General features: G+C 49.3%; 11 protein-coding genes across 11 annotated transcripts; 4 read left to right on the top strand and 7 right to left on the bottom strand.

The window, feature by feature from the left end:
- Window positions 1-8: 8 nt before the first annotated feature.
- Window positions 9-1,910, bottom strand: MEA1 (Mea1p; the record flags this gene model as incomplete). The annotated part of the gene is made up of 1 exon (XM_020210211.1): window positions 9-1,910. The coding sequence occupies one exon, from the start codon at window positions 1,908-1,910 to the stop codon at window positions 9-11; it is 1,902 nt and encodes a 633-aa protein (XP_020063693.1).
- A 1,144-nt stretch (window positions 1,911-3,054) lies between these two features.
- CANTADRAFT_53499 (RNA-binding protein) lies at window positions 3,055-4,324 on the bottom strand (the record flags this gene model as incomplete). Its single annotated transcript, XM_020210220.1, has 2 exons — window positions 3,055-3,462; window positions 4,073-4,324. 2 exons carry the CDS (start codon window positions 4,322-4,324, stop codon window positions 3,055-3,057), a joined length of 660 nt encoding a protein of 219 aa, XP_020063692.1.
- Window positions 4,325-5,626: 1,302 nt separating this feature from the next.
- Window positions 5,627-7,141, top strand: STP1 (Stp1p; the record flags this gene model as incomplete). Its single annotated transcript, XM_020206831.1, has 1 exon — window positions 5,627-7,141. One exon carries the CDS (start codon window positions 5,627-5,629, stop codon window positions 7,139-7,141), a length of 1,515 nt encoding a protein of 504 aa, XP_020063691.1.
- A 1,851-nt stretch (window positions 7,142-8,992) lies between these two features.
- On the top strand, window positions 8,993-10,311 carry CANTADRAFT_269100 (uncharacterized protein). The gene has a single exon (XM_020207928.1). The coding sequence runs from the start codon at window positions 9,085-9,087 to the stop codon at window positions 10,105-10,107; it is 1,023 nt and encodes a 340-aa protein (XP_020063690.1). The 5' UTR covers window positions 8,993-9,084; the 3' UTR covers window positions 10,108-10,311.
- A 203-nt stretch (window positions 10,312-10,514) lies between these two features.
- On the top strand, window positions 10,515-12,050 carry RAX1 (Rax1p; the record flags this gene model as incomplete). Its single annotated transcript, XM_020211748.1, has 3 exons — window positions 10,515-11,140; window positions 11,162-11,320; window positions 11,378-12,050. The coding sequence occupies 3 exons, from the start codon at window positions 10,515-10,517 to the stop codon at window positions 12,048-12,050; spliced, it is 1,458 nt and encodes a 485-aa protein (XP_020063689.1).
- Window positions 12,051-12,699: 649 nt separating this feature from the next.
- RPL19A (60S ribosomal protein eL19) lies at window positions 12,700-13,756 on the bottom strand (the record flags this gene model as incomplete). Its single annotated transcript, XM_020211747.1, has 2 exons — window positions 12,700-13,269; window positions 13,754-13,756. The coding sequence occupies 2 exons, from the start codon at window positions 13,754-13,756 to the stop codon at window positions 12,700-12,702; spliced, it is 573 nt and encodes a 190-aa protein (XP_020063688.1).
- Window positions 13,755-14,081, top strand: CANTADRAFT_6923 (uncharacterized protein; the record flags this gene model as incomplete). Its single annotated transcript, XM_020211008.1, has 1 exon — window positions 13,755-14,081. The coding sequence occupies one exon, from the start codon at window positions 13,755-13,757 to the stop codon at window positions 14,079-14,081; it is 327 nt and encodes a 108-aa protein (XP_020063687.1).
- Window positions 14,082-14,656: 575 nt separating this feature from the next.
- On the bottom strand, window positions 14,657-16,357 carry ADE2 (phosphoribosylaminoimidazole carboxylase; the record flags this gene model as incomplete). Its single annotated transcript, XM_020211007.1, has 1 exon — window positions 14,657-16,357. One exon carries the CDS (start codon window positions 16,355-16,357, stop codon window positions 14,657-14,659), a length of 1,701 nt encoding a protein of 566 aa, XP_020063686.1.
- Window positions 16,358-17,377: 1,020 nt separating this feature from the next.
- TEC1 (transcription factor TEC1) lies at window positions 17,378-19,927 on the bottom strand. The gene has a single exon (XM_020207819.1). The coding sequence runs from the start codon at window positions 19,890-19,892 to the stop codon at window positions 17,622-17,624; it is 2,271 nt and encodes a 756-aa protein (XP_020063685.1). The 5' UTR covers window positions 19,893-19,927; the 3' UTR covers window positions 17,378-17,621.
- Window positions 19,928-22,311: 2,384 nt separating this feature from the next.
- CANTADRAFT_26611 (uncharacterized protein) lies at window positions 22,312-25,071 on the bottom strand. The gene has a single exon (XM_020207818.1). It carries the CDS (start codon window positions 24,836-24,838, stop codon window positions 22,532-22,534), a length of 2,307 nt encoding a protein of 768 aa, XP_020063684.1. The 5' UTR covers window positions 24,839-25,071; the 3' UTR covers window positions 22,312-22,531.
- Window positions 25,072-25,457: 386 nt separating this feature from the next.
- Window positions 25,458-26,768, bottom strand: CMK1 (protein kinase; the record flags this gene model as incomplete). Its single annotated transcript, XM_020210208.1, has 2 exons — window positions 25,458-25,749; window positions 25,825-26,768. The coding sequence occupies 2 exons, from the start codon at window positions 26,766-26,768 to the stop codon at window positions 25,458-25,460; spliced, it is 1,236 nt and encodes a 411-aa protein (XP_020063683.1).
- Between the last annotated feature and the right edge of the window lie 315 nt (window positions 26,769-27,083).

Here is a 27,083-nt window from a genome sequence, read left to right as displayed (position 1 = left end):
TCTGGTCGCTAGTTTTTAAGCTCTTCGAACGCAACCTCATAGATCATGTTGGACTTAATAAACTTGTCCAAACACCATCCACACAAGAAATTATCTTGCAATTCCTGCAATATCATTATTATGTTGCTCTTCACTTGGTCGTCCTGGTTGAACAAGTTCAACAACAACAATTCAATCCCCTTGTTCTTGTCAAAGATCGTCAAGTTGCCCCCATGCATCGAGGAAGACTGTAAGCTGGTGGCGGAGTTTGGAGGGATCAAGTATGTCACAAGTAAGAAGATCTCCAAAGACTTTCCGCTGATGAGATACTTCAAGAAATTGAACCATATTTCACGTTCATTCACTCTTGGATTATTGGAAATGTTGTTCAAACTCTGCAAATGATACTGCAAATCAATCATCAAATTCAACTCGTTGGCAAGGTTCGGTAACATCAAATTGTACGAGAACTTACCGTCAAAGAGAAGATCCTGAAACTTTTTCGATATTAACTGGTAACATGATATTTCAAGCAATTTGTTTGAGTCACTCTGCCAGAAGTAGCCGATTCCGTCCATAAGTAAGGTTAATTTCTTCTTAGAATTTGGGGAGTCTGAAGGGAAATTATTATTGAAATTCTTCAGACTTAACAAGATCCTTATAATCTCGTTTATATGTCTTCTGAAAATTAGTTGGATGGTGGTCAAATCATCATTATAATTGAATAACGACAATTGTAAATTGGACAAAAACTTAGCATCTTCTGAAATAATGGACGATTTGTAGTCCTTGTCAGAGGGGTGTTGAGAAGTCAAATGGAACTCATTCGAGTCCAAATCGTACAACAAGTCCCATAACTTGTCGTTATTTTTGAAGAATGGGTTGATTGTACCTGCAATATAAGACTCACATTCTTCCAAAAGGTCAATTTTAGAAACATCTATAATAGGAAACACGTTGTAGTTTGTCAAGAGTCCACTCAAAATACCTCCTCCTGATATTATTTTCAAGGTAAGGAGCACATAGTCAATGATATATCCTGAAGAGTTGTCGTAACTCAAGAAAATGATCTTTTTACCAGTCAAAATTGCATTAATAAGAATGATTATGGGCGGCGTCTGCAATCCATAGATCGTCAACTCGTTGTGGAGGTTGGTGGTCACCAATTTGGCCGAAAGAAAGTTGATCAAGTTGGGCTTGAAGTTGAGATCGGTGGGGTTGAGGTAGTCACCTATTGTATCGGGAAGCTCCACCATGGGGATCTTGATGGGGATGTTCATGTTGTTGAACTTGATGATGGAGTTGAAGCTGAGGTCCTTGCGGATAAATAGGTCCTGGTTGATGATGCTGTTCTTGTTAATGCCCATCAACTTGTTTCTGAACGACTCGTCGTAGTAAATCTTGTCGTTGATGGGCAAGTCCAATATCGAGGTTATGAGGAGCTTCTTGATGATGGAGATCAGGCTCGAGCTGTTGGAGAACTTGAAGTTTTTGACGTTGATGGCCAGGTAGAGCTCCTTGATGATGTCGAGGTTGTTGTCGCCAAAGTACTTGTCCAAGCATATCAAGAGGAGGGGGCGGAAGTTCTTGAAGTAGAGGAGCTTGGTGATGATCGACAACGACTTGATCACCGACCCACGCTTGAACTTGGAGTCCTTCAAGTTGTTGACGATGGTGTAGAGGAAGTACGGCTCAGGCTCGCAGGTGGCCTTGTTGTACAAGTACTGGAATTCACCCGTGGTGGTGTTTCTGTAGAGCATGAAAAGCGTGAAGTCCTCTTCCCGCTTGTGGATCTGGTCCGGGAGCATGAGCTCGGGAAGAAACACGAGGTTCTGGAGTCCTGGGAGCTGGCTGGGGTACTGGTGAAGAAGCGAAGGCCCCTTGTCGATGTGGAACTCGGCAGTGATGATGTACTCGATGTTGCGGGTCATGGCGGAGATGGTGGTGGCGGTTTAGTTACCGAGAGGCCCTGTGTGCCAGAGATGAAGATGGAGACGAGTTGTTGGTGTGTAGATACGCCTCGGAGGATGGCGGCGTTTGTGCGGAGGGAGTCTCAACCTGCAATGGTGGAACCTGTAGATGGTGCGGTTCGCGAGACGTGTTGATTCGCCCTTTTTGAGACGTGTTAGACGAGCGGCTGAAAAGGGAAGCCGGTGGGAGCAACGCTCGGTTGGGGGCAAGAAACGGCCAAGGAAGTGGGGGATACGTAGGATACTTGGCTAGCTAGCTGGGGAGGACAGCTGGGTGTCTTGCTGTGGAATAGCTGTGGAATAGCTGGTGGTGTGTGTGGTGCAGCCGACATCTGCACCTGGCGCTGACAACTTGCAGGGTGCCGACATTTTGGTGTCATGCTAGGTTTCGTCTAATATGGCGTGTGAGATGTCATGCCACATTCGTCCATCATGAGGGTGTCTACATTACTTTTCACTCTGCCTCCACTGCTACCTGGTGGCCCGGCTCCTTCGGACCATCTTCACATTCATCTGATATTGCTAGGATTACTGCGAAAATCTGGAAAATTGACATGGGATTTGGCCATATATTATCCCAAACGGGACAAGGCTCCTCCATGCAGTTCGGGTTTGGCACTATGCTATGCAACGGGTCGCCACAGTGGTAAACCCTGTCCTGTTCTCGACGGTTGTGCAAGAGCTGTTGGTTGATCGACATGGAGTATTAGGCCAGAACCAACAGAATAGCATTACAATTTCAGTTCAGTAGATGACGAGGACTTTCAGTGCAAATCGCCTGCTGATAGCTCATCTGCTTCACAGGGCCAAGGCAGTTACCTCGCTAGCGTTCCCAGATCCTAACCAGGTACGCACAACTGTTGACGTCAGTCTGGTGGGTTTCCAACACAGATTTTGAGGCAGCGGAAAGCATAATTGGAAGTCCTGCACTGGAAAGATTCATTTCGTAAAGCACTGGCAAAGCTCGATTGATGGTTCTGCACCGGTTTCTACAACACTCTCACGTAGATATAACTGCACTAGCTCCGCTAGCACTCGGATCGTCTTTTCGATAAACTATTAAATTACATATTCAGGAGTCATACTCAACTGTAAAATACAATGGCTAATTGTCAAAGTAGTCGGCCATCTCTTGGTCCAATTCCTCAACGGTCTTTTTGGTTTTCTTGACAGGCTTCTTTTTGGCAGCTGGCTTGGCAGCTGGCTTGACACCCTGCTTGGCCTTGACAGCCTTGATGGCCTTGAGCTGCTTTTTAGCAGCAGCCACCTTAGGGTTGACGGTTGGGTTGGCGGTGATTCTCGAGGCCAAAGTCTTCTTGGATGGATCGATGATCAACTCCAACTTCAACTTGGAAGAACCACCATCGATAGGGGCACCGTTGTACTTCTCCACTGCCAAGCTGGCAGACTTGTTAGTCTTGAAAATAATGGTGGCAATACCCTTGAATTGGCCCTTTTCGTTGTAGTTAAGAGAAATAGTCTGAACACCACCGACTTGAGATTGGAAGAAATCCTGAAAATATTGTTAGTTAATGAGAGATGAAAATGCAATCACGAACACGAGCTAAAACGGATATATTAGGGATGGATGGGCGGAGCGAATCCGTTATCAGCCACTGCAACGACGAAATCTCTATCTTGTCCACATGTCAAGGGCAACTTAATTTAATAAGTCACCATGTTGCAGTAACCATCTGGAACACCCGGAAGAGTCCTGTGGTGTTCCATTCTGATAATGATAAGCGGAGGCTTAGTCGGGGGAACTGGATCCCGAGAAATGCGTGGAGAAGAGCCAGGGCTCTCTGCTCACGGGTTCTACCCCAGGAACCTGAAGAACCCGAGGAGCCTGAGGAACCAGAAGGAACCAGTAGGTTTCATGAACCCAAGGAAGCACCCTCTCTGGCATGCTTGCTCGCAGCGATACCATTACCGACCCAAGCAGGCTGGATCCACCCAGACCTGCCAACCATACGACACCAAACCGACACTGGAACTACCCAGTGCCTACTACCCATTCAGATATCCCATTTAACTCGCGACGCGTGCGAAACGACTCTGGCCAGCAGAGCACGCTTGTGGTGACGCTCGGAGGAACATCACCTAAAGCTCCATATGGAACATACCTTGATGTTGTCTTGCTTCAAGTCACGAGGCAAGTTGTACACAACCACCTTGTTGGCGGCAGATAAGTCGAGAGTGGCGGCCTTGGTGGCAGCGACCACTGCTGGCGACTTCTTGAAGGAGACGATAGGCTTCTTGTTCAGGCTACCGATCTTCTTGCCGACCTTGTTGGCCTTGCCAGCCTTGGGGGCGACCTTTCTGGTCTTCTTGGTGGAGGAGATGATTTCGTCTAAGGACTTGTCTAAAGTGGACATATTGGAGATAGATGGAGGATAGGAATGGGGTGGGAGATTTTCATATTTTGGTGGCGGTGCCGAGACTGGGATTACGCGGGACGAGGGTTACGCGTTGCACGTGATCGTCTTCACGTGCCAGACACCAAGCCAGACATCTCACATTGCAGCAACGGCTAGCTGAGTATCTCAGATTGGCAGCATGCCACATTCAATTCTGGTGTAATAGCCCCTGATACTCGTTGCCAACTGGCCTTAGACCAGCGATCATGTGCTAGTCCCGTTATTACACGTGGTAGTGATCACGCGACACCACCGGAGGGTGCATCGAGAAATTGTCCCAGTGTGGCGACGCCTACGTTAATTGGTACAGTGGCCTCCTCCTGGATAGCCGTAGGAACCCACCGTGCGGTTGCCCGTTGTAAACAGGCGTAGGACAAGTAGCATACCCAATTTGCCATAGCCACGTGACGTATATCACGTGACAACTACATGGCCCGACAGCGGCCTCATAACCTCCGGCTCCACACTGCTAAAACCCACTGTTCTATTTTAGTTCCACCAATCACCTCAGCTGGAATGGCCAGCCACGTGACCGGCCCGTCATCCCATGCGCGGGCCACCGCGCATCATGCAGTTGTCCCGAAGCCCGATCCAGCTGTGCATTGTTTTTTATCCAATACTATCGGCTACCGTACGGCACCAAAAAATACCGAACGCAACCTAATTCTGTCTGCCACACCTGATAAGCACGACCAGCTGATCTGAGTGGCCAGTACGAGCCAACTGCTGCCATCAAGAAACAGCCTCTCCTCTACGAATCTTGCCTCCACTAGTCTCCTCGATAGTCTCCCCTCTAGTCTCCTCGATAGTCTCCTCCTACTCTCCCCAACCAGTAGTCCTCCCTCTTCCAGTCCCCGCCGTCAAACCCCCGCGCGGACTTAACTCCGTCCCCCTGTAACCAGGTTACACAGGCGCAATTGTGGATATGGAATTACCTTATTTCGGTGACAGAAAATGCCTTGGTCGGGTGCGAGTGCCGGGATCTAGTGTCAAGTTTCACCTGTTATCTGGGTTCAGTTATTAGCGACGCAATCCTCGTTTTTCTTCTACATCATCTGGAAGTCCCCTGCTAGTGCTCGATACTGCTCGATACTGCTCGATACTGCCTGCTCCTGCTTCCTCCCCCATCGTGCTATTACATCCCACCCCATCGTCTTATCTGACGATCTCCACGCCTCGCAGAAAAAACTTCCCGTTCTCACCGCTTTTTAGCTGAGCGAAGGTTCGTTTTACACCACCACTGGCTCTGCCCATGCTGCAATGATTTCCCTAGGCATCTTCACCGGAAACCCTCGCCCCCAGCGCTTGAGCGCCTGGAGCCTCGCGCTCACCCACAAGAAGGTGGGTGTGTTCCGTTTCTTGACCAACTTGTTGTACCGCAAGAGTCACTCGCTCTTCCCGCCCACCACCGCTGTTTTCAACTTGGCCAGCTCTGGCTCTGCTCCTTTGTTTCCCACAGCCTGTGCTGCTGACGACTTGGCGTTGAGCCTCGCCGGTCCCTCTGACCAGATCGAGTTCTTCAACAACTTTGTCATCTCCAACAACCCCTCGGGCCCCGTGGCGGCTACTGGCGCCTCGGACGAGCTTGCAGGCCCCCCCGGTTTGGACTCCCAGGCGTACTTGCCGTACTACGACGAAAAGCAGCCGTTCCAACCACCCATCCACGGCTACAGCGACGTCTACCACGCCCAGGTGCCCCAGCACCACTTGCCAGGCCAGAACGACTTTGGCAGCAAGGAGTTGCCTTTCTTCCAGTTGGGTGGTGCTGACACCTACCAGCCGTACTTCGATGACTTCAACATGAAGAACCGCACCACCACCCATAACGTGGTGGATTCTTCCAGGATCGACGAGCCGGGCTCCGTCTCCAGCTCGGTGTCTTCCAGCGACTCCTACACCAACCCGTTGGACGACGAGTTTTTCCGCAAGTTGACCACCAACTATCACCAAATGGACCACGCCGTGTTCCAGGCCCAAGCTCCTGTGCCTCAGCACCAGCACCAGCACCAGCACCAACACCAGCACCAGCACCAGCACCAGCACAACCGGGCTCCAGTGCACCAACAGCGCCACCAGCACCACCCACCATCTTCGTACCCCAGCGAAATCTCTAAGAAACGTACTCACGACTCTGTCTCTTCCCCTCCAGCGTCCAACTACGCGTTCGTGGACGGTTTTGGCCTCCAGGTGGCATTGCCATCGCAGGTTAAGCCTCTGGCCGACTCCTTGCTCCTGAAGGACTTGTCGTCCAAGAGCAAGACTGACTCCAAGGTCAAACGCGTTAAGAAAGAGGACTTGGACGACTTGGCCCTCAAGAAGACCAGGAGCGACGACAAGAACCAGTTCCAGTGTGAGTTCTGCGACGCCAGCTTCAAGGTCAAAGGCTACTTGACCAGACACTTGAAAAAGCACACCACGGCTGCGTTCCTGTGTCCGTTCTACCAGGTTCCGGCAGAAGGCTCCACAGGCACCAAGTGCCATCCTACAGGAGGCTTCTCCCGTCGTGATACCTACAAGACCCACTTGAAGGCGTTGCATTTCATCTACCCTCCCGGCACCAAGTCCAGCGAGAGAAACAGTATTGGGGGTAGATGCGCAGGCTGCTTCGAGTACTTTGAAAACAACATCGTATGGTTGGAAAGACACATTGAAAGCGGCACGTGTAAAGGGTCGGTTCAGTGCAAGTCCAAGAGAGGCGAAGAACTGGAAACTCGGGAAAACCCCGAGATCACCGTCAAGAACGAGGTGTATGACGAAACGTTCTTCATGAACTAATGGTTTATGTCATGGTTAATTTTCAGTTCTTCCCCCTCGTTTGCCATATATTTTGTTTCAGTTCTGCGCTTCCAAGAAGCTGTCCGTCGTGATGTTGATACGCGATCGCTAGGTATGTTCCTTTGGGAACAGTAGGTGATTTTGTTCGTTGACAAGACTAATTAGTCGTAATAATCTGTGTATAGCTCAAGAAGTTCACATATCGAGCGATGTAGTCGGTGAGTTTCAGGGAAGGGGGATCGTCTGTCTAGTATTAGGTCAGTATCTGAATATTCATGGTCTATGTGAGGAGGATGCTTTTACGGAAGATATTCAGGCGAATTTGATATTTTGAGGGAAGGCGGTCAAGCTTGGAGACGGGAGCTGTGATGGTGGAGGAGGAATCCAGGATCGAAGTGGACTGTTTGGTGATTGTGTTGCCAGGCAGACTGTATGTGTGGACTGTATGTGTGGTCCGTTGAAAGTAAGAACTGTATTTGTAGTATGAAGTGAGCACTGTACTTGTAAGAATTTGCTAAGTCAGCAGTTGAGCTGATGGGTTAAATTTCCCTTTCAGTGCATAGTTGGAGTGTAACTGTAAGAATATCCCTAGGAGTAAGTAATTGGACTGTATATGTAGTATGTGCCAAGTAAGTTTGTCGAATATGCCGAGAAAGCAGTTTGATTTATAATAATTTGCCTCAGAATAAGCCCAGTATTTTTAAAATATCCTTAACAGTAAGCAGTTGCACTTGAATATGTATTTCATGCAGAGGGCTTGTAAGAACTACCTCAAGGGGATAGTTCTACTGATGTGTAGTATGCCTCGAAGCACTGATTCTGTAAAAATATTTCAATCAAGCATTGTACTGGTAAGATAATTCTTTAGAGAACACTGTATTGTGACAGTATGAAAGTGAATTGGTCTGTATTTTGTAGCATTTGACTTGAATCAGACGGATGTGTCTTTGTAGGAATATTCTGAAAGTAAACATAGATTGTAGAATGGTATCCAATGTCTGTCTTGTAATATGTCTCAAAGCATATTTTCATACTGAAGTATCAATTTGGATTTGTAGGCTTGAATAATATGCCTCAAAGCACTTGAGGAAAGGTGCACTGTGTTTGTAGAAGAAATGTAGAATATTCCTCAAGCACTTGAGTACGCACGGTACTTGATGTTTCACATCAGAGATGTCTGGTAACAAGATGCCGCAACTTGTGGCATAAGCCTGCAGCTACACTGATACAGACTGCCTCTATGTCATGCTGAGTACCTCGATTTCTGGCCCCGGACTCTCTGGATAGACTCTCTGGATGGACGCTCCTGATTGGGGCAGTTGTTGCATGGTAGCGCCGAACACGAGCACTCGCTAGCAGTTGCCAGCAGCTGCCAGCAGCTGCCAGCACTCAAGCACGGTGTTGATCACAGATCTGTCCTGGTGAGCCAATACCCCACGGAGGCTCCATTTCCACTGGCAGCAAGCTGCCAGGTGCCAGCGGGCCCCTCTTATATATGCTCGTGGCACCGCAACCACGCGGCTCGGCATTTAGCCTGGGGTGCACGATTAGCAGCCACTAGTCTCCGCCACTGCCCAGCATAACGTGGCCATGACGTGGGCCCCGTGGTTCCGGGAGGGCAAAACAAGCGACTGCAACAACTGGGTCCTCCGCTTTCAGAGAGGTCTGCGCCGCACGGCACTGGTGATGGCTGATCCACGCGGATTTGGTGGAACCAGTGCGGTTCCTCGCTAGTGCACGGCTCTGGGGGAAGGCCATGGGGTAAGCCAGATGCTCAGAGCCACTACCCTGGTGGCACCAAAGCCCCCACCAGAAAGTCTTAGAGACTCCTAGGGTACACCTGAGCCCCCACGGCGATCACCAACGCCCCCTAGAGGTCATTATGTGGATCCCACTAGCAATGGAACCTCATCGTCCCGCAGCGGTTAGAAGCAGTGGTTTTGATGCACCAAACGGCAAATCCAGCGGAGTTTCCGGGAAAAGCAGGAACCGACGTTCCAGCGGGCTCCACCGTTGCCCCGCCAGGACGACCACAATGGGTGTTTGGGAACGGTCGGGTCCATAATGCTTACGGTTGTGCTGCAAAAATGGTGCCAGGGCCAGTTGGCACGATCAGCGAAGGCGCAGTTGGCGTGAGGTCTGCGACGTACGGACACCACGGATGGGTCTATTGCCTTGGCATGGAGACGGACGGCTGGGCGGTGACGGAGCAAGATGCTCCGGAAGATGCTACGGATATAACGACAAACAGAGGATTTTACGGATATAACGACGTTTCAACGGATTCTACCAATGCTTCAATTCAACGGATTCTAGCAATTCTCCGAGTCATCGGTATTCCTGAAAGTTCAACCGATACTACCACTTACAAAGTACACCCCACGATCGCCGTGGATCCATGCAGCAACCGTCTGTCATGCAGATCCACCCATTCCGGATTATCTCTGGCGATCACTTCATCACCGGCATTTGTCGATGCCCTACACCACGGCCAGCTGCAGCAAGGCGCTCCGAACCGTGGTGGCCGCCATGCCGCCTGGACCGGTTCATGGAAAATACCATCATGTGACCGGACATCACGCGACTTCCACGCCCATGTTTCACCACGGCCACATTCTCCCACCGCTGAAACCGCCCCAGCACCACAGCGCCCCGTCCAGGCCCCACGCCTCATGTCTGAGTGTGCCCTGCGGTTCAAACATCGCATCGTCCATCGTTTCGGCCTCCCACTCGTCTCGATCTCCATCACAACATTCGAACCAACACCACATCTTTTCTTCACGTCCTCCCCCACCACCAGCCCTCGCTGCAACCTTCACCAAGGCAACCTGTCACGGACTCGGCTCTGCACTCACAACGTCCCCATTGCGGCCCATCAACCAGCCCTCCTATTTACATCCGTTCCACATCAGGCCAGTCCTGCAGACAAGCCCGTAAACGAACGAAATAACATACAAAGACATTGACGACACGCTCGTTTGACCCATCGAGAGAAGGCTGGCTACAAGGAACTGTCAAAGCTAGATCATCAGATCGAGAATATACACCTCTGATTTGCTAGATCGTCCGTGAAGAATAGTTGAATATCCCTCGTCCTCCTCCTCAAAAAGACCCTGAGCTCCGGAACCAAAAATAGACACCAACACCATCCAGTTCAGTCCACGAAACTAGGACACCTCCAGACCAACCAGCGTCCACTAAAAGCCCCGCTGTTGTCCTCACGAATCTGCGCATTGTCAGGTTATATCCGAACAGAGCTCCCCTTCATCGATAGATTGAATAGTCTTCTGACCTCGTTCTTCCCTGATTCTCGACTGTTGCCCCTTCATTGTCACCATTAATATCACAATCATAGCCACACCATTCACCAGCCATGTACGAGAAGCAAAACGAGAAGTACCAGTCGGACTATCCGAACTCCCACTACCTCTCCAACCTCAACAACCTCAATAAAACCAACCAAAGCATCAGCTTGAACCGATTACCGACCTTAGGTGAGATTCTCGCTAATAAGACAAAATCTCCCGTGGATCTCTTCACTTTCTACCTGTTTATGAGAGATGTGGAAAACAAGGTGGATTATGTCGATTTCTGGTTTGATTTGATTAACCACTTGAATTTATGTAAACACTACATCAAAGGATTGAGGGAATCAATCATAAGGCAGTCTACTTACTCTGACCACACTGGTGCTCCCACTTCCCATAGACAATCTAACTACCGTGATTCTCAACCAATCCTGGATAAATCCAAGCATAAATCTTTGAGTTCCTCAATCTTGTTGGATTTGATCATCAATGACAATATTTTGGAAGACAATGATTCGAATCGTCTTTCTCAATTCTTGAGGGGTGATTTGAACATAGAGAACTTGGACCCCAAGCTTAAGGACTTGATTGAGCACTACCACAACGAGGAAAATGAGAAATCCCCAGTGTTGAATGCCAACAACAGCCCAAGTCTCAAGTACTCTCCTAATTTAAACAGACATTCACCAAAGTTCCCATTGGAATCTCCTAGAATCCCTTCAGCTGAAAAGAGAATATCTTCAAATTCAAGGTTGTTGGATGACGAAGATGTCAACAGCTCGAATTCCTTCATTGACAACCAGCTTGACATAGGAGAAGCTGATAGGGCAATGAGTCCAAAAAACTACGTTTCTTTGCAAAATCAAACTCCGCAATCAGTCTCCAACCCATTCACCACCCCAAACCCCAACCAGTACGACACTAGAAGAGAATCTGTGATCAGTCCATCTTTATTGGAAAAGTTGATAAAGGACTCTCCTGGTTCTGTGAGCAACTCTTTCATCACCAGAGATAATTTGAAGGAGTCAACGCATAACCTTCTATTAAAATACTTCGTGGAAGATTCTGAAAAGAACTTGAATTTACCTCATGATATGAACTCGTTCATTATTAAAGCCATCGAAAACGATGGAAGAGACGATCCAGACGTGTTCAATCATGTCAAGTCATACGTATTCAACAAGATTGAAAACGATCATTTGCCCAAGTTTCTTAACTTCATGGCAATCAGAAATATCAACCATTCAAACTTGTTGAGAATTATCATTGGATTCTTCTTTTTGTTTGTGGGTTTCTGGATCAGTTTCATCTTTGTCTTCTTAGACTACAGGAAAGGATTGAGACCCGTGATCATAGTGCCCTACCTAATTGCATTCTACTGTCTAGTATCATCTATCTATTTGATAGATCCAGTATTAGTATGGCTTGGCTATTCTGAATCATTTTCCAAGGGCAGCAGATCGAGTTCGTTGATAAAAGTTAGAGAGACCTTTATACGCAAGCTCTTATTGAAGAGAAGTTTGTGGGTGTTGTTCTTGATTTTATTGTGCACAGCTGTGCTAACAATTTTATTCAGCTTAGTGCCAGGACATCGCTTGTGATCTTATCAAACTGTCTTTTACTCTTGCATTAATATCCAGTGTCCCCTTTTGGATATATTTATTTCGGAATTCCTTTACTTCTCAAGGTGTGTTTTACTTACACGGGCGCCACGCGTGACACATATAGGCACTAATACATAATCTGGTAACCGACTGTAACCCCAAACAACAACTGGCGCCCAACAGGGGAAGACACTAGCTGTATTCTATTACATAATACATTACGTAACCAAGAGTTACAAGATGCCTACGGAGCTGTTAGAGGTGGATGACCAATCCAGTGATATCATGTAGCAGGGTAATGCACAGAACCAGTTCACATGCTTGTCCACAGTTAGTATTCCATGGTTGAGTCATAGAAGCCCGAGCCGCACACGACTCATCAGCCCTTGTTGGGCCTTACAGAATTTCCAGGGAGACATTGCCCGATTGGGGTAAGCTACACACAGTTTTCAGATCGTATTATTGCGGATTATACTAGTAGATACAGAGTAAAGCCACAACTCATAGAACAAAATTGTCCTCAATTAGAGAAATAATTGTATATTATCGCTATCACGGAACCGGGACAACGATTGATATATATGAGTTTGAGGGGGATTATTCTTCAATATACAGTGATGACGATGGCTTAAGCGAGCGAAATCATTTAGTTTTCAGCGAGGAAAGCTTCTCTCTTTTCAGCAACTCTTTGTGCTCTTCTTTCACGAGCAGCTCTGTTCTTCAATCTTCTAGCTTCGGCTTCATCCTTGAGGGCCTTTTCACGCAAAGCTTCAGCCTTGGCTTGGATGATGTGTTCGACCAAAGATCTCTTGTGCTTGAAGGTGTTACCCTTGGCAGACTTGTACAAGGAGTGGTACAAGTGCTTGTCGAGCTTACCGGCGTCTCTGTATTTGGCTAATAATCTTCTCAAGACTCTCAATCTTCTCATCCACAAAACTTGGGAAGACATACGAGCGTCCTTGGTACCCTTTCTCTTACCGTAACCCATGTGTCTACCAGCTCTCTTGGATTCCAAAAGGGCTCTAGCTCTGGATCTGGAGTGGACGGTGTCTGGCTTCTTGACGATGGTACCATTTCTGTATAACTTTCTGATGGCTTGACGGGAGTTGGCGTTAGCGATCTCGGTGGTCTCGTTAGGATCTAACCAGATCTTTCTCTTACCAACACCGACAACACTGGCAGCGAGTCTCTTTTGAGTTCTAAGATTAGCCCTGTACTGTTAGTATGTGTTTCGCATGACAGGACGGTGCCACCTCCAGCTCCACTGCTTGCTAGCCGCTGCGACGCCCATTGCACCGCTGCTTCCACTGGCCTGGCTCTCTGTCCACCTGCCTAGACGGCTTGGTCCCTTCATTGACTGAATCTCCACTTACATTTTGATTAATGAGTTATCACTATACTGAAAGAAAAGATTCAAAAGTAAAAATTTTCCTTAGAAAAATTTTCCTGCCTTTGGTGAGACTGGTGGGACGGAGTGGGACAGGCACTGGCGGGGGGAGTAGTGCGGTGAGGGAGGAGGAAGGGGTGCGGGTAACCCTGGGGAGGGGCGCGGGCTGCAAACCAGGAGGGCGAGCGAGCGGGCGGCACGGGGTCACGGGGGCAGTAGGGCTGAGCCCTAGACGGACGCACGTGAGCAGGCATCGGGACTCAGATTTTTGCGATGAGCCATGCGAAGCCTCCACCACCACCACCACACCCACCATGGCCAAATCGTTGAGATCCAAGTCCAAGTTGAGAGCCAAGTCTGTCAAGAGAAAGGGCGAGTTCGCCAACTTTGTCGACGGCAGAAACAAGCGTCTCTCGGAGAAGATGGAGCAGGAATTGCTCAAGCAGAAGGAGGCAGCCTTGGCCAAGAAGAAGGACCAGGCCGACGCCGAGGGTGCCGAGGAGCCTGCCGTGCCCGAGCAGGACATGGACGTCGACAAGACCCCCAAGAAGATCAGCACCTCGGGGTGGAGAGACTCCAGAAACCAGATCTACAAGAAGAAGCATCTCAAGAAGAAGGCCAACAAGAGCACCAACTACTAGGCGGATGGATGTGATACACACGTGGTGCACGGAACCGTGTGGGTGCCCCATTATATGGACTCCCCGTGCTGTTCTCGGGGCTGCTGCCTAATCTCCTGCCATTTCTGCCTCGAGGGTGCCACGTTATCACAAGCTCTTTGACGTTTCCTGTCTTAAACGGCCCAGTCAAGCTCTTAAACGCGGTCTTTCTTTCTTTCTTGAAAGCCCCGGACGATCACAATCTCCTAGACGTGTTCATTTTCTGTTATCATGAAGGGTGATTCATTACTACACTCATCTATTTTGCTATTACATACGATCTTATGGCTGTCCATTTTGATAAACCTGCCTCCACAAGCTACATCCGTCTCGCCAGATCGCTGCTGGTCTGGCTGGTTTCTACGCATTTAGTTCTATTCTTTATATCATCATTTTGCATTAATAAACTCGGATTTTGTTATCAGAGCCATGAATGGGCCCGGGCTTCAGCCATTGCTCAGATAGGCTCATTTAAGCAATTGCTCATTTAGGCAGGCTCTAAAGCATTGCAAAAGGCATCTCTAGGTATTTCAGATTAGGTGTCACTAAAGATTTACCTACTTCTTCAACTTCTCGCTCAAGTACTGCTCGTAGCCAATGTCTTCCAACACCTCAGCCTTGCCCAACACTTCCTCCTCCATCGTGTTCAAGTACTGGCTCATTTTGTCAAGCCATTTGTAGTCGAAAGCCCCCAAAATTCTGATGGCCAACAACGCAGCATTGGTACTGTTGTTGATGGCCACAGTGGCCACAGGAATGCCTCTAGGCATTTGCACAATCGAGTGCAAGGAGTCGACACCATCCAAGACTGATCCCTTAACAGGAACACCAATAACGGGCAAGGGAGTCATGGCAGCCACCATTCCAGGCAAGTGTGCAGCACCTCCAGCACCAGCAATGATACACTTGATGCCTCTCTTGGCAGCCTCAATGGCATACTGGGACATTCTGTGAGGCGTTCTGTGGGCACTGACAATGGTCAATTCGAAAGGAACACCAAACTTCTTGAGAATATCGGCTCCTACAGACATCACTGGCAAATCGGAGTCTGAGCCCATGATTATACCCACCAAAGGCTTTTCTTTCGAGGCCAAGGTGGATGGAATAGACTCAGACTCGCCCAATATGTAATTGAGTCTGTTTTGAGCGTCTTCCATGGACGAAGAAACAATGTTGATGTGGCCCATCTTTCTTTCGGGTCTGGTAGCCTTTCCGTAGAGGTAGACCGAGGCGTTGGGGGTCTCCAACGCCTTGCGGCAAGTCTCGAGTTCCTTATTTGGGACAGAGTCGCCCAAAACGTTCAACATGATGGCATTGGTGGTGGAAGTGGACAATTGAGTGAAGTCCTTTGGCATGGGCAATCCAGCAACTGCTCTCACATGGGCCTCGAACTGGGAGGTCACACAGGCATCGATGGTGTAGTGACCCGAGTTGTGAGGTCTGGGAGCAATTTCGTTGATCAACAACTCGTTGTTGGGCAACAAGAACATTTCGACACCAAAAATACCACATCCTGGGAACGATTTGACGGCGTTCTTAGCCAAAATCGATGCTTTCTTCGCTATAGTATCCGAGGTTCTGGCAGGAGCATATACCAAGTGGCAGATGTTGTTCTTGTGGATGGTTTCCACCGTGGGGTAGGCGAAAACTTCACCGTCGATGGATCTTACCACCATAACCGCAAGCTCCTTGGTGAATGGACACCACTTTTCCGCGTACAACGGCCTGTCCTTCAAGAACTCCAACGCCTGGGCGAGACTGTCCTTGTTCTTGACCACAAAGTTGCCTCTGCCGTCGTAAGCCAACGTCCGTGACTTCAACATGAACGGGTAGCCGAACTGGTCGCCAATGGCCAGCAAGGCGTCGACTGAGTTTTCGGCAACATCGATGGACTCAACCACCTCCACGTCGTGCTCGATCAAGTGCTTCTTTTGCAAGTACTTGTCCTGGATGAGCTTGATGGTTTCTGGCAATGGATACATTTGGAGGTTGGGGAACTTCTGGGCCACCTTCTTCAAGGCTTCCACGTCGATGTGCTCGATCTCGACAGTCAACACGTCACACTTCTCTGCGAGCTTGACGATGGAGTCGTAGTCGGTGAACGAACCGTCCACATGGTCGGGACTGGCGTTGATCTGTTTGGCAGGACTGTTTGGGGCATCCAAGATAAGGGTTTTCACATTGAGTCTGTTGGCGGCTTCGACGATCATACGACCGAGCTGGCCGCCTCCGAGAATACCGATAGTTTTGGAGTCCATAGCGTTGGTTGGAGAAAAGGACGAGATGGGAGTTGTGAATAGATATATAATTGGAGTTTGACTCTGGAGGATTATCAGTGCGACATTGGACGATTGCGTGCGACATTGACTCGTGGTGATGGCTGCGAATGCTGGTATTACTAGTAGTAGCGGCAAGGGGAGCAGGGCGACTGCTGGATGGCTATAACCGTCCTAATCTCTTGTGCAGTGTATCGTTTCAATAAAAAGGAAGCGATTAATTCTAACTAATAAATAACAAAAGGGTTGAAAGAGATAAAAGGAAGTATCTATGGCTATTGTACTGTGTGTTAACTCTAGGGCGCATTTACTTCAGTTTAAGTCTCTCATCATCCGTACTACGGGAAATAGATAATCAGAATAGCGCCAAATGGCCATGTCTAAGTCGAATGCATGCCAACTGATTTGCTGTGTGCAAAATTCTGGTCTGGTGCAGATTGTGCTAGCTAGATGAGATTTGAAGAAAGGGAGTTGAGGAAAACCAGGATAATACAAAACTATTTTGACTGGATTGCTGGTGGACAGAAGATGGTAAGTTCAATAGAGCAAGATTCAATACTGCAAACACATAACCAAATAACCGAACCTACTAGAGATGGAATCGTTGTTTTAGAAGAATTGAGAAATCTACTAGTTACGAAGGAATTTTCTGCCTTTGTTCATATTTTAGTCTACCTAAGCAAGACATGCAACTTTACCCTATCGAGATTTCATAAAAGAGAAAGTCCAGTCTCGGTTGTCATATTCTGATCAATAATGGTAACCATTTCGTGCCTGATTTAATTTTGGACCTTTTTCGGTTTTTTATTTCATTTGTACTTTGTGGAATGACATTTTGAGCTACATCGGATACATATGAATTCATTAATCACAACTTTGACGTAATTCGCCTTTCGTTTGATCATCTCATATATGTGATAGTGTCATTAGGTCCTCTAGTATTTGTTCCCATTACTCGAATTTCTGTACTTCAGGATATTTTGTGAATTGTGATAATTCACATACACCAAACATCCTAAATCTACAATCAGACTAAAGTCGAATTTTTTTTTATTTTGCTAGTATAATTCGCTTGTATGCTATTGTATGACCATCAGCCTGCTGATCTCACAGTCTATTCTCATCTTCTTCTACCCGTTCCCCCACATCTAGTTTTGCTGACTCACTAGTTCCCTGTTGTCATGCCGTATTAGAATTGAAACCTGTTAATGTGAAAATGTAACTAAAATGGCTTGAATGCAAGTGATCACATGTAATCATTGATGAAACCTCCTGGGTAAAGTAACGTCTGGTAATCTTGAGAATCGCCAGGAATCATCATAAAATCCATGCTTTGTTGTGGCTGGGGTGCCATATGATATTGTTGGTTGGGGTTGTTTGCTTGGACTGGGGTGGTCAGGTATTGATACTGTTGGTGAGGATAGGGTACTCCCAGAGAGGGGGCTTGCTGAGGAGTCCCGTGTTGCATAAGTTGCATCTGTTGCAACGATTGGAATTTACGTTGGACATCAATTTGAGGTTTTTCCCATGGCTGTTCCATGGAAGAGGATTCGGGGGCTTGTGATGAAATAGTGGTGGAGGTCATTGGTTGGGCCATGCTCATAGCTGAAGGAGCTGTGGATGATAGAGGGGCTGGGTAATTTGGAAAGCCCGGGTTTGTTGCGGAAGCTGGCGAGCCAGCCACTGCAGACCCGTCGCCATAGCCATGAGATTGAGGATATTCGACCACCTGTGGTACGATGTTTTCGCTCTTCGTCACGATTCTGGCTGAGGGTAGAATCAAGTTGGAGGTTGTGGTGATGGCGTCCTTCAAATCGTCCACCTTGGCAAACTCCCACAACAAAACCAATCTAATTCTCAGTTTGGACACCATGATGTCGTTGTTATTCACGGTGTCGTTAGGCACGTCGTTCTCGCCCGCAGGCGACGAGGAGTCGTAGACGACCTGCTTGATGGTCATGCCCTTGAAGGCCATGTTGATTTCGTGGTCGTCTTTGCCCACCAATTTCGACAAGAAGAACTTCCAGAATTTGACCAAGAACTCACGGTTTTCGTTGAGCTTGATGCCCGACTCGTTGAACTTCAACACCTCCTTGCCGTAGGAGTAGATGCAGGTGAACGAGGAGTAGACGCTGGCCTCGTATTCGTTGGGTGACGCTGGGTTGCTGAGGCCCTCGGATGGCTCTGTCTTGATGGGTTCTGCGATGGGGTGGTTGCTGGTGTTCAACAAGATGTTGGACTTGAACCCCAGCTCGATCGAGTGGTTGGAGGGCAACTCGGGAAAGAGGATGCGTACCATGTTGTGGATGATGGGGATGTGGGCACAGTCCTGGAAATCGTTCAACCCCGGGAACCGGGCCTCGATGTTGGCGTTTTCCTTGATTTTCAACGCCTTGGGGGTGTCCTGGTTGTTCTGGATCGAGAGGATGACGGGATTGGCGGCGTAGGAGTCGTAGACTGACATGAAGAAGTTTTCGAAGCGAGGAGGCGGCAAAACGGGTCTGCGCAGGCCTCTGCTGGACTTTCTGCGTGCACGCTTGTGGGACACCGACGACGACGCTGAGGTGACGGAGTCCTTGCGTTTGGCAGACGCAGACGCAGACGGTGGTGCTGCGGCCATGCCCAACGAGTCGTTGATGCCCATGGACTTGTGGAGGTTGATGGTCAGGAAGATCTCCTCGAACCGCATCATGTTCTTGTTGTGCGCGTCCTCGGAGTCGAAGGTGGGGCCGTCATTGATCAACTTAATGATGTCCAATTTGTGCCCCAAGTTCTTGATCACCTGGATGTGCAGCGACACCTGCTTGCGGGTGCGGAACTTGCCAGTTTTCATGAAGATGTAGTCGGAAATGAGCTCGTTTCGTCCGCACGAACGGCCACTGATTTTGATCTTGTTGAGGCCGTTTTTGGGGATGATGTTGAGCACCTCCTCGAACGCCTGTTCCACTGGCTCGGACCAAATGTCGTTCTCCTGGGCCCGCGAGAACGACAGGGTGGAGATGGTGGAGGTGGCGGAAGACGGACCCGACAGTGCTTCCGTGGTGAACACGTTGAGGTTGAGCGGAACTTTGGCGGAGTCGGGGTGGTCCAACAACGACGAGGCCACCGGGTGGTAGTGTGGCTGGGTGGGGGTGTTCAAGCCCACCGGCGGGTGCTTGCGAGTGGCCAGCTCAGGCTCGGGGTACTCGTCGTCGTCGTCCACGAGCTTCTTCTGGTTGAGGGTGGAGGGCAGAAGCGTGCCCAACACCCTGCGGGTGGGGGTTGTTTCATCATGGTGGTAGGGTGGGGGCGCAGGGGCCGCAGACGGGTGGCCGGTGCGCGAGAAGGTGGTGGAGCGCGGCATTTCCTTGCGCACCAACTTGGAGTACTCGTGCACCTGGTACATCTGCTTGCCGTTGTTGTCGATGGCAATGTCGACTATCAACGGCAACTTCTTGGGGTCGGAGATCTCGGGGTTGAGCACGGTTCCCCCAGGGTGGAGCCTGTTGGGGGTGGGGGTGGGAGTAGGCTGGGACATCATCAAGGGTGCACGCAAGGATAAGGATAAAGGAGCGACTAAGCGTACAGTTGATATGTTGTCACAGGCAAACTCTTTGCCAGCAGGTGGTGGGGGGTGGCTAGGCTATATATTTGAAATTTGGGCTTCTGTGGGATCATGCAACGCAATCGCGTGCCTGCCTGCCGATGTACTAGGCGCAACTGTAATCGCATGCAAAGCCCAGGAAATGCCGCCGGCTGGCCCTCGGGGCCGGTGCTGCCAACACCGGCTCTGGGGGGTCCCGCCCGCAATGTGCCGTGGGCGCCGGCCGCACCAGCTGTCACTGCGCACCCCGTCCGCCTAGCATACTCCAATCTCGACCTCCCTAGCCGTTCTCGTAACATTTGTAAGACCTTAAAATGTAAATAAACCTTTGTGGCTTAGGCGACGGATTTGCTCAGGGGTGCGCTCTGGCGATGATCCCAGATCCTTGCCAGGGGCCACGCATGACCTGGGCCTGGAAGCGGCTGCCATGGTGGCGGTGGTGCTGGCGCCCCATCCTGGCCCAAATGTTGGGAGCCTTCTGTTCCCGCTAAAGCGCAACTTCTGGTGCAAGATATGTCCGACTGCATACTTGTTGTCGCGAGTTGCATTTTGGTACGTGCATTGACTGGACCTAGATCGTTATTTTGGCGCATCATTAGGGGCGACCGGAGCACCCCCGGTTCTCACCCACCCGATATTATTAACGCACCCGTCGCCAACTTTTTTGCCCTCGGATCTCCCCTTCCCAACTCTTCCCCCTTCCCAACTCTTCCCCCTCCCATCTTCCTCCTCTCCGTTGGCATTGTCGATGATCTTCTGCTACGGCAAACCATGTCTGGAGCCTATTGTGTTACCACATTGTATCGTAAATAAACTACATATAGATAACTCCCACCACCGATTGTTACGTAGCGAATAGGAATGCATATGCATCTCGCACAACAATAAATCAGGGACTAGCTGGCCCAGCTGATGCTCTGGTGAAACCACGGCTCGGCTCCTCGCCAGGCTTCCTGGACTTATGAGCTTCGCTGCTGACAACACCGCCAGTAACTCCGTCCCACAGCATGTCTACCAATTATCCGTCCAGAAAATACATTGTTGGAAATTGGCACAGCTTGCTTGTACAGATTGATCTCCAGTGAACGTTGACCTGCTGATATGCTTATTATGAGAGGTTCCTGTAAGGTTATTTTTACTACTACAACGGTAAGTAGTCCCGATGCGAACCTTATTTAACGCACCCACACCTGAACTTTACCAGACGACTCCCACACAACGCAGCCTTGTCGACCGTCCGTCGTCTGTGACCTGGTTGGTGCCGCTACACAATTGCCGGTGTTTTGTATCAATGGTCAAGAAAAACCGTCGCACCGATCACCTGGACGCACCATGTCGTCAACGATCAGCACAACTTCACCGACATGCTGCTGGCAGCAATTACGACAGGCCACAGATCGCGAGGCACCATGTACAACATTATGCTAGCGAGCCTTGAGTCCAAAACGAGACAGACAAAAAGCCCATGGCCACAGTTAGACAGGCTGGGCCCGTGCCAGGGCCAGGCATGTTATAGCGAGCAGGCACAGGATTTTAGTCGGGAGTTGTAAACGAAGGCCATTGCTGGGGCGACCAAGCACAAAGCTACACTAAGCCAACGTGGTTTTGGGAAAATAATTAATTATTTACAGCGGCAATGAAGGCAGTCTACTCGTTAAGTAGTCGATGTCGTTGTCGAGGCTTCGGCGGAAAGAATAGCCATCGCCCTCGGAGATGGCGGAGGCCATCACACCCGGTGTTTCACCAGGAAATATGCTGTGAAAACTCATGCAGGCTGCACCAATAATAAAAAGAATGTGGGTTGTCGCGCATGGTTTCACTAAAGTGACAGTTAGCCTCATTACGTACGGATTGCTGTCTAGACGCGTCCTCGACAATATGCTCGATAAGATCCTGTCCTCTCCCCAGACCCCAAACAAGTGATAGTCCCTGCCGCGAAACGCCGTAGCATTCAATCAAGTAAGCGCGGCACGTCAATCGTGGCATTGTGGGCAAAACCGGCCACTTCCGGGGTCCACCTCGCTGCAAGGGGAACTGCGGTGCGCCAAATAAGCTTTCGTGCTTCAGATTCATCCTGGAATCGCGGGCACCGTCGTCTGTTGGCCAGCACCTTCCTGCCCACCTGTTGTTTAGGCTGCAAGCGAGATCGTTAATTTCAACTCATCGATGGGTCCCTGTATAGAGGTCTTGGCACCCAACCAGGTCCTACTGGGCCCAATCGGGGTCGGAACCCCCACCGGCCCCACCGAGGGGAGGAGGGGAGGCCAAACCTTCGATACCGGGTCGGTAACACCCTTGCATTTGGGATAATAGGCTTTTCCTCCGCAGCTCGCCAGGGCTCGCGCCCGTGTCCATTTCTGCTTCTGGACCTCGATCCAACTCTCACGCCACTGGTATGTATCATGTACAGCTAAAGGTTGGCCCAAAAAAATTAGGATGATGTCGACACTGCAGCAGCATGCATAGCCTAGATTAGATTGCAGCAGCACCCTATAATCAGACGGGGGATTCCCCCACGCGGTTGCTGGGGCGAATCTTCATTACATGCCCCCCCAAAAAATAGCGCTTCCATCTCACCTGCCTCGCAATAATCGTTGGAACAATGCTTCCGTTTCGGGCGACGTCTCGTCCTCCACCTCGCTCAAGTCATTTTCCTGTAAAACCCGTGCAGCATCGTATTGCTGCAATTCAATCTGGTCGCCATGCACCTTTACAAACGGAACCTGGATGTTGGCGGCGCCTGCTAACTCCGAGAGGTCTCGCTGGAGCCGAAGCTCGTTCTCCTGGAGCCCCTCCAATCGGGCGTCAAACTCCTTCATCCACCGCTTCATTGCTCGTGCAATATTATGGCTGCTCTTCGTCTCCCTGACTAGCAGCTCGTAGAAGCCTTGCACGTCGTTTTGAAACTGTTGCACCGATTTGTACTCGTAACGGGAATTTTTGTCGATAATTTGTTTCAAGCTGACGATGGCAGCTTCGGCTTTCAACTGGTGGTTGCGGATAATTTTTGTGGAGTCCATCTTCTGGTTGAGGCTGACGAGAAATTGCTCAATCACCTTTGTGAGTGGAAAATAAACGGTGTTAATCATTTCAAAATCCATGCGATCGCCCTCGGTGCCTAGCACCTGTCGTTGGATCCACTCGGAGTTCATGCCGATCACCTTGTCCAAGTCCTCGACCAAAAATTTGGCTATAGCCACCTTTTCTTCCAACTCTTTGGTGCCAAATTCATCAGCATTTTCGCCCTCGTTGAGCATGGAGCTTGTAGCGATGGAGCTGGAGTTCATGAGGTTGTTGTTCTTCCTGATCAAAGGCGCACCCCTCTTGGACTCCCGCTTCAAGCACCAGTACCTGCAAAGCTCGTTGCTGATGTTGCGGATCTCTTCTCGAGTTTCCTCCTTCGACCTGTTGGGCAACCTCTTCAAGTCCTTGAGCTGGAGGGTCTCTTGGCCTGGCAAGCTGACCTGTTGCTCCACCTTCAATTTGACCATCAACTCGAACAAGTAATCACTGAACATCTTGGGGGCTATGGGGGTGTTGTTTTCTGTTTTCCACTTGAAGATGTTGAGCTTGTTGGCGGTTTTCTGGCTGTTCTTGAGCCTGACGTTCTGGTCGTTCAAGATCTTGATGTCGTGAAAGAAAAGCCGTGTTCTCTGGATGCCTCGAATCACCTCCGCAATATCCCACTCGGGAGGCAGATGCTTCTCGCAGAAAGTCTTGAGCGTCAATTTGTTGGTGATAGCTCCCTGGATGCCTTGGGAATATTCCATATAGAGACCAGCTCTTTTGGCACAGGTAACGTGGTAGGCCTGGAAACAATTTCGGTTGGAGCATTGGATACACGCTCCCATTCTTTGCTTGCAGAGATAGCATACGAGCTTCCACCTGCTTTTGGGGATCACGTCCATGCCCTCGATAGGCTCCATGTAGATAGGATTGGCGAAGTAGAGCTCGTTGATCCACAACGCACACACCACATGGCTCCAGAGACTGTTGTCCAACTGCTTGAACGCACCAGTCTTGCTGGGACAGAAGAGACAGTTGGTTTCTCTGTTTTTGTTGATCATACACTTGCGGCAGAGCCACTGTCCCTCGGGGATAAACGCAATTCCGTAGCACTCCTGGTGGACTGCGATGTCACATCCGTCACAGAAAACAATTGCGTTGGAGTTGTCACAGTCGCTGTCGTTGCACACAGCACACTTTTGGTCGTAGAGCGATCCAGGCACAATGCCATCGTCGTTGCCGTACTTCTCGTTGCTGGTGGCCAGGTCCAACGTTAATAATTTGTTGGAGTTATCGGTGTACCTGTCACCAAAATGGGCACTGGAGTTCATCTTGTGCTCGAGCTTGGCCCACTCGTTTTCCAAGGTGGTGATGGCGATCTCAAAGATTTCTGGCGTCACTTTGATGATGTTCTGTGGTGATTCATTGCGTTGCTTGAGATAAAGATAGTCCTGCTCGTCCATATCGTACTCCACCTGGTTCTTTTTGCGTTCGATCAACTTCTCAATGCAGTCTACGCCTGTGTTTCTTTGGTCTTCTGGTAGTTGGAACGGTCTGATGTAGGTGGTTCCCGTGGTGGACTTTGTCCTGGAGCCTGCCTCTTGGAAGCCATATTCCGTGAGATATTTGGGAAATTTGGGGCCTGTGCCCTCCCGCTTCAAATCGTGCCTGGCCAATCGCTTGAAGGTAGGCTTCTTGAGGTCTAGTGGCTGTGGAGTTCGGGACTTTTCAACTGGATACACTTCTTCCACAGGATGCTGGGAATCCCGAACAAACACCCGCAATTGCAGCTGCTCATCAAGATCCGGATAGATCTCCTTGAAGTCCCGCTCTTCCCGTGGTTTGGCATCGAATTTCAACACATTGTGGTTCATTGGATTGTTTACACCGAATGGGGACGTTGTTTCGGGCCGGTAACGGTATCTTTATCGATAAAAAAGCAGATGGATTGAAGTACGAGTAGTTGGTCTGGTTCTGACGGCACTTGAAGTGGACTGTAGCTGTCTGGGTTGCGGAGTGCAGCTGGAGATGCCGATGCCTGCTTGGTGAATAGTGGTGATGACAAGACGCGACACGCGACACTGCACTTACGTAATACATTACGTAATATTTCATATTCCATAATGCTCTAGTTCAGTACACTTTCTTACCAAATGATTCAGATCCAAAAGTGGAGGCGGAGTAAGAGGCCATCCGTAGAGAAGCTCACCCGCAGAGGGGAATACTCTACAGATGCTAGCTAAGATGGAATATTATGTTTACTCTGAGGCAGTCGCTCCCTTTCTTCAACTCGATTACACTCCGAGCGTCACACGATGGAATCGGCTACCTACGTAGTCAGAGCTGCATTTACACTCGCTATGTGATGTGATGAACTTTCCTTCACGACTACAATTCTTGTTTTTCATAATAACCCTCTACTTGTATTCTATCCAATAATCTTTTCTAATATAGCCCTTTTGCTATACTATTACCCAATGACACTTTCCTACTTCAAAGGAAAAATTTAGGTGGTTCCTCGCTTCGAGAAGCAACCATACCCACGGCTCTTCTTCCAGCAGCAATCTTCTCAAGCGAGTGCTGGCGAGAGACTGCAGCCGAGCCAGTAGGCGTATTGAAGCGCGATACCTGTTCTGGAGACCGGCACATCGCTCCTTGTAATGTAGCACCCTCAGCAAGAGAATTTTTTCTACCCTTTTCAAGTTGAGTTAGCTTGAACATCGAGAGGTTGTTGTACGACCCAACAGGCAGAATTCCCAGCAGATAAGCATTTGGCAGCGAGATACTCGAGAATATGGAATCTGACAGAAGGACTCCTCTGATGCTGGAATTTCCTCCTGATTTGATAGGCAGGAGATACGTTTCCGATCCTTGTTTCTGGTGGAGGAGCATCACCGATTCCCGCAACTTGACAAGGTTGTTAAAGGAGCTCTTCTGTGCCTGACAGTCTGTTGCGATCCATGAATGTGCCATTAATTCTCTGGCACCTGGCCTGTTATTTATCTGCAAGCACGAGTCGATGAACAGCTTGGCATCAGGAGAGATATGGTCCCAATACTCGGCAGGCTCGTACGGGTAGTCTGCGTTAGCGATTGCTTCTCTGGTCTCGCTGTCTGTTTCGCAATCAAACGGCATGTACCCACACAACATAAAATATGCTATGACTCCTATAGCCCATATGTCTACGCTGAAATCGTGACCCTTCTTGCGGTCAAACATCTCGGGAGCCATGTAGCTGAGGGTGCCTGTGACATCATGGAGTTTCTGGCCAGGTTCAAGGACTTTGGCCAATCCGAAGTCAGCAACCAAAATTTCAAACGAGGATTTGGAGTGGAAAAGGAGGTTTTCCGCCTTAAGATCACGATGCACGATGTGGTTGGAGTGGAGGTATTCCACGGTGTTGACCAAGGTCTTGGTGATATCCCTGGCCTGGCCCTCAGTCAACTTGTAGTTGGGAGGACTGGTGATTCGCTCAAAAAGCTCTCCACCGGCGGCTAAATCCGTGACAAGGTAGATCAGGTCCTTGCTATTGAAGTGATCCACCAACGTGAGAATGTTGGGGTGGTTCATTGAGATTTTTTTGAGGATTTCGAACTCGTTTTGGATGGCTGATTCGAGGCCATACACGAGCTTCTTTGAGTACATTTTGGTAGCATAATGCAGTCCTGTGACGGTGCTCTTGCACTCGAACACCGTGGAATATGAGCCTTCTCCAAGCTTGCTCTTGGAAAGCACGTAGAGCGACGAAGTCTCGGAATTTGACAGGCGAGGCTCAAATGGAGCCCAAACGGGTGATGGAGACATGTGGTTTTATTGCAGTTTCTTGTGGTAATTAGCTTCAACGGAGGAAAATGTCGAGGAGTCGAAGTTGTGACCGTTCGGAGAGACTTTTCGGTGCTTAAAAGGGGTCGGTAGTGTGGATCTTGTTGATTATGCAAATTTCGGAGTTCAACGGTCAGTTGCTAAACGTAATCTGCAGAAATATATTTAGATGGAGCTTGCTTCCGGAAAGCAAACGGCAGTCTTTAGCGGATATGAAGTGGTTTATGTAAGAAAACAACTCTCTTGCGGAGGTTATAGTCAAGAGATTTTGGAGGTGGGGAGATGGGGACGGCCGGT

Source organism: Suhomyces tanzawaensis, assembly GCF_001661415.1.
Source record: "Suhomyces tanzawaensis NRRL Y-17324 unplaced genomic scaffold CANTAscaffold_5, whole genome shotgun sequence".
NCBI classification, from domain to species: Eukaryota; Fungi; Ascomycota; class Pichiomycetes; order Serinales; family Debaryomycetaceae; genus Suhomyces; species Suhomyces tanzawaensis.
This window is presented reverse-complemented; position numbering and strand designations above follow the sequence as displayed.